This window comes from Chenopodium quinoa, unplaced genomic scaffold, assembly GCF_001683475.1.
Source record: "Chenopodium quinoa cultivar QQ74 unplaced genomic scaffold, ASM168347v1, whole genome shotgun sequence".
Classification (NCBI taxonomy): domain Eukaryota; kingdom Viridiplantae; phylum Streptophyta; class Magnoliopsida; order Caryophyllales; family Amaranthaceae; genus Chenopodium; species Chenopodium quinoa.
In genome coordinates this window covers 138,010-146,695 of record NW_018743828.1, presented here as the reverse complement: position 1 = coordinate 146,695, position 8,686 = coordinate 138,010, and the positions used below count along the sequence as shown (strand labels likewise).

Sequence of the window (8,686 nt, the reverse complement as noted above, 5' to 3'; positions counted from 1 at the left end):
TGGCGGGCTTGTAGAGTAGCAGAAAGTTGCGCAATTTGATTATCTACAATTTTATTATGTGCTAGAATTTGATCAATTGTCGCATCTCTACTCTCCATGTGCTTTTGCATATTAACCAACATTGCTCTAATTTCCACCAGAGAAGGGTCAGAAGATGAGGAGGGTTGTTGTGGTTGGTTCTTCTGGCTAGCATTGGGATGGTATTATTTCTGCTGCTGTTGTTGTGGCGCCTGTGGTTTTTGTTAGGGGTGAGCATGGGACGGGTACCCGTACCATTAGTACTAACGATTTGGGTACTCGATAACCAATATCACTAAAAGTGATATCCATAACCCGAACTGATAAGTTCGGGTACCCGGATTTTTGGAACGGTTATCGGGTACCTAATAAAGTATCCAATAGTGATAATTAAACTTAAAAAAATAGTTATTATGATATTTTTTTTAACACTAATTAACAATAATACCACATGATCTTGACCAAATTATTAATAACATTACTAATTATTGATATTATATAGTGATTATGAAGTAACGTAAGAGTTTAAATATTGAAAAGATAGATTTAAGTAGGAAAAAAAACATAATAATTGCTTATCGGAACGGAACAGGTAACCGTTAATTTTAAAATGATACCCAAAAACCATACCCGATAACAAATTATCGGAACGGGTACCCGAACCGTTATGGTTATCGGATCGGGTACCCTAATTTTCGGAACGGTAACGGAACGGGTTTTTGGTTTTCCGGGTAGTTTTGCTCAGCCCTAGTACTTCTTGTGGTGGTGGATTTTGAACATTAGTACTCCGGTAGGAAAGGTACGGATGGTTCCGATACCCAGGATTGTAGGTGTTGGAGTATGGGTTATTCTGCCTATAAGCTTGAAAGGCATTAACTTGCTCCACGGAACTCCTGCAATCTTGTTCCCAATGACCTAAAATATCACAATTTTCACAGAAAGCCTCGTTAGAATTATTATTAATTGCATAAACATTAGCTACATTAGCAGTGCTCAGATTATCTAATTTTTGGCAAATAGAGGTTAGTTGAGCTTGCAAAAAGGATACAGAGTCAACACTATGCTTCCCCTTGTTAGAAAATCCTCTAGGATTCCCATTTTGGGAATTTTGTATCGCCATGTCTTCAATAACCTGACCTGCATCTTCAACATCAAGATTCATAAATCTCCCACTAGCTGCAGAATCTAAAATTATTCGAGAGGAATTTCCAAGGCCATTATAAAAGGCTTGGATTAACTGCCATTGTGCTAAATTATGGTGAGGGCAGTCTCTTTGTAGATCCTTGAACCTCTCCCAAGCCTCATATAAAGATTCATCGGCTTCTTGGGCAAAGTTCTGGATCGCACTCCGTAGTACGGATGTTCTCTCTGCAGGAATACTTGTTATAAAAATTCAAAACAAGAGTTTCCCAGTTAGTTATACCAAGTGCAGTTCTATTTAAGCCATTAAACCACGATTTAGCTTTTCCAGTTAAAGAGAAGGGAAAGAGAATCTCCCTGATTTGGTCTTAAGTGACCCCGGCTTGCCTGATGGTGTTACAATATTGACAATAGTCGGCAATGTGAAGATTTGGGTCTTCACCCTTGGCTCCACTGAATTGCTTCCTCTCTATCATCGTTATAAATTGAGGTTTAATTTTGAATTGAACCCCATCAAGAGCCGGAGTAGGGGTGAGATGTGGAAAATCTGTAAGCTTTGGTTGTGAGTAATCACTAAGCTTCTTTGGAACCGCCATCTCTGATTCTGCGTCTAATGATGTCTCTGAATCGCTATAACCAATTGGAGGATCGCGATGATTATTATTATCACCAGAATCCGCCAGAATTTGCTTGTAGAGATTTTTCTGTCTATGGAAGGAACGTTCGATCTCAGGATCGAATGGGATGTACCCTGATTTGGAACACCTGGGCATAAACAAAAACTAGAAGCAAATATGAGATTTGTTTCAGAGAACTAACGCTCTCTGAGCCAAAAGGAAAATAATCTAGACTACAAAAACAATCAGAAATAAAAATAAAACCATTTCCCTGGCAACGACGCCAAATTTTGATAGGGTTTAGTCGTATCACCTAGTCAAAAGTAATTCCTAAATCCTCTAACTAAAGCAGATATGGAGGTAGGGTCAAATCCACAGAGAAACGGATCTTTCTATTCCCAATTAACTAATATAATCTAGATTATGAAGTAACCAATATTTATAATTGAATGATAAACTAAATTACGGAGATCAAGAATAAGGAGAAAATGATATATAAAAGGATCTAGGGCATAGGTTCACCAATACATAATATTCCAGGGTTGAATATAATAATCATTCATCAATGCAAATATTAATCAGATTATAAAGGGCTTTTGCTACGTATTATAATCACACAATTAATTTACCGGTATTAAATCTCATCTTTCGAATCTCGACCTAACCATTTATAAATTAACCTGCCTATTGAAACTAGACCTAAACATTAATTCTCATATGTCGAATCTCAAATCAATATTGTTAAACTCATGCATAAAAGATCTGTGCAAATCTAGTCACAGAGCATTAAATCAATCAATAGGAAATTAATCTAACATTGACAATTAACAACAATAAATTACCCCTTCATATTATTTATGGATCCCCACAAACCCTAGAAATAAGACTACTCAGACATAATTAAATATAAAATAAACAAAGCAATTAAAGGAGGCATGATTAAAGGAATAGAATGAATAACTAAGATTAAGAGAAGAGAAATAGTTACCAAAGGAAATCTGTATTAATGAAAATAATTAAGAACAAGAGTTGAGAGAAAAGTTAAGAGAGAGAAAAATCCTAAGTAGAGAGAGAAAATCTAAGAAAAGAAGGTAATCCAAAATTACGTACAAATCTCGTACTTAAACGTTCCCTAAAACAAAAATTAAAACTAACTAATCAGGTCTTGAGAAAACACGCGCCCGATCGGGCCCGCCTTTTTCTTCACACACTATTTGGGTAGACGCGCCCGATCAAGCTAACGCTCACCCGATCGGGCGCGCCTTCTTACTGGTGCTCTTCTATGCGCGCCCACCCGATCGGGCGCAAGCTTGCCCGATCGGGCCCGGTCTTCTTCTTCGAGGCTCGGATTTCAATTGGGCTCGATTCCTCGACCCAATCTAAGTTTCCTCATCGGGTCTTGATTAAACGATCCACTAGCCTCGGTGTCTCATACCGAGCCCTTAATCATCGGCTCTCACCGATCCTGGGCTTCAAAAGTGGTCGTGTCCTTCTAGCTTCCGTAGTTAATCCATAAAGCCTGGGAAAATGCTCCAAGAATGCAATTTCCTGTAAAATACAACTAAAACTACGAAAACACTAGAAAACACAAATTAGTAATAAAAGTGGCTTGAAAGAGCCAAAAACACTACTAATTATGACCAAGGGACGGGGGTAAATTACTATATAAAATGGACATATCAATAACTCGTCCCTTCTTCAAGGCAATTGCTTGATCCCCATTCGGAAGTCCAACAGGACACACAGAAATCATACGAACATCCACCAAGCAAGATTCATTTCCGATGATATGATGTGATGCCCCCTTATCAATAATCCAAGAGGACAAGAGCTCACCTTGCATACAGTGTTGTTGAAGAGAAGCCATATTTAAAAAAAACCCAAATGTCCTCGGGTTTGAGATCATTTAGGGAGATATTATCCCCACTTCCAGAGGTTGCCCCTGTCGAAGCATCCACCCCTATCACGGCATTGGCACGAGCACCAGCAGGTGGCTTCCTAGAGCTCGAATTAGATTATGAGGCAGTAGGGGGCGTGGAAGAAGTGCGAGTAGACCCCGTCCAACGCTTGAATTCATGCCACCAGTCAAGGTACCCGTGAAGAACAAAGCATCCCTCTACATCGTGGCCTGTTTTCTTGAAATGCGAGCAAGATAACTTCGATTTATCTCGACGATCCACGGCTCCCTTCGAACGCATGCAGATACGGCAAAAGCATGAGCATCTTTCACTGCCTTGTTGTGAGCCCTGCCTTGAGCAATGCCCCATGATTATTCTTCTTAGAGAAGGGCTTGATAAGCCCGAGTCAAGTCAACTGGAGGCCGCTGGGATAAGAGGTTCGTGCACACAACAACATACTTCGAGTTATCCACGCCAATTAAAAATTGGTGCAGCACTTCCTCCTCCCTATCTTTTTGCGATTTTTCCCGCAACATTGCAAGTGCAAAGCCCACATTCACAACCATGTAAGGGTTTGATTCTCGTGAGATCATCAAACAAGCACATCAAAGTGTTATAATAGTCCTCAATCGACATACTAGCAGTTTTTCGACAATTAGTAAGTTTCGACCTCAGTTGCTGCAACCTTGGTCCATTAGAGACACAAAACCTCTGTTCCAGATAAGTCCACAAGAATTTTTCTTCTTCAAAATAGGGTAGTGATGCCACTAGTTTAGGTTCCATAGACCTCAAAATCCACGAGACGATCATGGAATTAACCGTATTCCAATTCAAGAGCTTCTTCTTTTCAGTCGGTTTCATGATTGTTCCATCAACGAATCCAAATTTCCGACGAGAGCGGAGAGACAACGTGATTGCCCTCAACCAAGCTAAGTAGTTGTCGCCTTTCAAGACCACGTGAGTGATCATGTTTCCCGGTTGATCTCCAGCACCGAGATAGAAAGGAGAGGAAGGATTGAGTATCCCGTCTTCCATGGTTGATGCGTGAGCAACAAAAGAGAGAAATCAATGTTTAGGATTTAATTTTTTAGTTAGGCCTAACACCATGTCAAGAATGCGCATTCTTAGTTTGTATTGAGTGTTAATAAGGTATATATACAACCTAAGCCAAGGGCCTAAACTTATCCTGTTAACCAACTAACTACAACACAATATATACTATATTTTTTTGCCTAGACTCTAGGGTAGCTAGCTTCTCCTACACCCCCATGCTACTACGTCGTTTTATATTGAATCATTCTGCAATTTTGTTTTTTTTTTCTTCATCTTTTATCATTTTTGTTAACTTTCTATTCAAGCAACTATATAATGATTTTCTTAACCTAATTTCTATTTTATTTCTCTCTTTTTTTACTTATTTCATTTTCTCTCTCCTGCATTTTTTATTTTCCCCCCAATTTTTCTCTTTCTTCTTCCATGGAAATTTCTAGCTCAATTGTGTTTGATCGTGACTGTGATTCTAGCTTAATTGCTTTTGATCGTGACTGTGATTCTATTTTTCCTGCTGGAGTTGGTTTAGTCGACTCGTTTTCGAAACAATGTGAGTAATTTTTCCCTCAATCATTCGATTTTGATTATGCTCTGTTTTCGCCTGTAATAGTTCGATTTTGATTTTTGATTTCATAGTTTTGCTAATTGTATGAACTATAGTTTATATAATGCTCAATTATAATTTTTGGTTTTGTAGTTTTGCTTATTGTATGAATTAAAATCAAAATTATGGTCGATTATAATTTTTGATTTCATTTTTATTTATGATTTTTTTAATTTATAGTTTGTGATGTATTGTTGTGATTTTATTGTTTTTCTTTGTAATGTTGTTATTCGATTGATGTTTTTTCCAGTTTTCTGCATTTTAATGATTGGCTATAGTTTTATAAAATTTGACATTCAATTAATGCTCATGTATGTTAGATTATATGTACATTTACGTTAACATAGGTGTAATTACTGTAATTTATATTTATCTATGTAATCATAAATGTTCATTTATATGTTTTATTATCATTTTGATATATGTTCATTTATGTAATGATAAATGATCATTAACAGTTTACATATGGTTATTGTACTGTAATTTATTAAAATCAATATTGTAATTGTACATTATTGCTATTATTTGTGTTTATTTGTTACATTTTAATATTGCAGTGGAAAAAAAGAATGCTATTGTATTTGAGGAAGCAGCTAGTTCTGAATTTTATGGGAAACAATTTCCTTCTGAAGATGTGGCTTATGAAATGTTTAATGAATATACATTTAGAAAGGGCTTTGGAATTAGAATTGGAAAAAGTAAGAGGCGAAGAGATGATTCATTCTCTATGAAAAGATTTGTTTGTACAAATGAGGGTTTTAAAGATGATAAGTGCAGGAATAATAGGCTGTATGAGAGACTTAACATAAGGACTGGTTGCTTTGCTTTTGTGCAGTTTAGTATTGACCGTTCAGGTGTATATACATGTACAAGACATGAGATGGTTCATAATCATGAAATGATTCCTGTTGACAAGAGACATTTAATAAGGTCTCAAAGGGATATTTCTAAGGAACATATTAATTTCATTTCTACACTTAGATTGAGTGGAGTTAAAGTTTCTGATTCTTTGAGAGCTTTGAAGAAGGAGGTTGGAAGGTCTCCTAACCTTTGTTTTACAGCTCCTGATGCTTATAATGCTATTTCTGTTGAAAAGAGAGCTAAACTTGAGGGAGGTGACAGCAATCAACTAATCAAATTTTTTGCTAAGAGACAAATTGATGAAGCAGATTTCTATTTTGATGTTGAACAAGATGAAAATGGTGCATTGGTTAATTTCTTTTGGAGAGATGGAAGGATGATGAGAGATTATCATTACTTTGGTGATTTTTTAGTTTTTTATACTACTTATAGGACTAACAAATATGGTATGATTTGTGCTCCATTTGTGGGTATGAATCTTCATGCAAATAATGTGATGTTTGGCATGGGATTTATACTTAATGAAAGAACAGAATCATTTGAGTGGTTATTTGATACTTTTCTAACTTCTATGGGAAGGAGAAGTCTTATTACTATTATGACTGATCAAGCTCAAGCAATTGCAACAGGGATAAGAAATATTTTCCCCAAAGGTGTTCATCATAGATTATGTGTGTGGCATATTGAACAAAATTCTAAGAAACACATTAGGGCGTTGAGAGCTTTGGATGGTTTCACTGATTTATTTGGTTATTTACTGAAGTATTGTGAAACTCCACCAGAATTTGAGCATTATTGGAAAAGGTACTTCTGCTTTATATTTGTTTAGCTTCTTAAATAATTTTTACAGAAATGAACATTTAGTTTTTTATAAATGTTTATTTCTAATGATCATAACTGTTATGCTTAATGATCATGTTTCATTTACAGAATGTTGTTGAAATATGACTGTGCAAATGTTGATTGATTGAATGATTTGTATAAAATCAAAGAGATGTGGTGTCCAGCTTTTTCAAAGAAATATTGGTCAAGAGGTGTGCTTTCATCTCGACGTAGTGAGACAACTAACAAATCAGTTTCTCAAAGGCTTAACAAGACACAAGGTCTATGTGATTTCTATCAAGTGTTTCTCGATGTGGTTCAAGAGTGGAGAAGCAAAGAAAAAGGGAGAGATTATAATATAATCAGAGGTAATCGTCATTTGGCCTTTGCATACATTGGGATTCTTGTTCATGCTAGATCATTGTATACTATTCAAGCTTATGTGCTTTTTGAGGAAGAGTTCATTAAGGGTACTGCTTGTGATCATAAGGATGCTGTGTGAATTTTCCTGAATATTATTATCATTTGTGGAGACCTGGGAAAGATATGATCAAGCACGAGGTTGTTTTTAATAAAGAAACACATGCAATATGTTGTACATGCATGTTGTTTAGTGAAATGGGTTTGCTTTGGTCTCATGCTCTTCGAATTTATTATATGAATTGTGTTCATAAGATTCCAGATGACTATATATGTAAGAGGTGGACTAAGGCTGCTATGTGTAGTCATGGCCTTGATGAACCTACAATGAAAACCAATGTAGTATCTACAAGTGTTTGGAGGACACAAACACTAAGGAAATTGGTTAAGTTGGTAACAAGTTGTCAACACTCTTTGAATGCTAGAGCAGAGGTTGAATGTTATTTCAATCTTTTAAAAGAAAAGATTGAGAGTGTTACTGGTACTATTGATTTTAATGAACCGGTTGAAGGTATTGAAATTGTTGATCATGAAGTTAAGAATCCGGCAAAATCAAGACCTATTGGAGAGAGGAATTATAGGCCTAAGAGTAATTTAGAGAAGGCTTATAACAAAGCCAGGGGTCAGTGGATGAAGAAAAAGTCAGTATACACTCCTTATAAAAGATCTAAAGGTCAAGCAGTAGTTCAGGTAATAATGCACATTTATGTTTTTGTTATTGATCATTTATGTTCAAGAATTGAACATTTTTGTTTTGCCTTAGGAATTGGACGAGAATGGGTGTCCTATATCTTATGCTAATTCTTTGGCTGATCCTAATGAGTTAATTGTGATTGAAGATCCAAGTGCTCAGGTAAAAACTTATTTTCTTTTTTTTTTATCTGTTTTTATCAAATTCTTTAGAATATAAAACATTTTTACTTTTAATTTTTTTTCAAGGTTGGTAATAAAAAGACTGCCATTGTAGAAGATATCCCTTCAGATTATAGTGTTTCAAATGACTTTGAACAGGTATTATGTAAATGATTATGTATGTAATTTTAGTTGTTCATTTCAGTAGTTTAAGTTCTGATTATAATGTTTTTATAATTTTCATTTTATTATAGGAATATGGATATATCTCTATGCAATCAAACGTTACTGTTGATCCAGACATATCTTCTATTGTTAAGGTGAAATATTAATCATCTACCTTTTAATTTTGTATAAGGTCATTATGAATTTTGAATTTGATCATTAATTATTTTAATTTTGAT

General features: G+C 35.6%; 2 protein-coding genes across 2 annotated transcripts; both read left to right on the top strand.

Annotated features, from left to right (window-relative positions):
• The first annotated feature begins 5,149 nt into the window (after positions 1-5,149).
• LOC110685578 (protein FAR1-RELATED SEQUENCE 5-like) lies at positions 5,150-7,155 on the top strand. Its single transcript, XM_021862133.1, has 3 exons — positions 5,150-5,273; positions 5,885-6,992; positions 7,119-7,155. The coding sequence occupies exons 1-3, from the start codon at positions 5,150-5,152 to the stop codon at positions 7,153-7,155; spliced, it is 1,269 nt and encodes a 422-aa protein (XP_021717825.1).
• Positions 7,156-7,628: 473 nt separating this feature from the next.
• LOC110685577 lies at positions 7,629-8,680 on the top strand. The gene is made up of 2 exons (XM_021862132.1): positions 7,629-8,120; positions 8,194-8,680. The coding sequence occupies exons 1-2, from the start codon at positions 7,629-7,631 to the stop codon at positions 8,338-8,340; spliced, it is 639 nt and encodes a 212-aa protein (XP_021717824.1). The 3' UTR covers positions 8,341-8,680.
• The last annotated feature ends 6 nt before the right edge of the window (positions 8,681-8,686 follow it).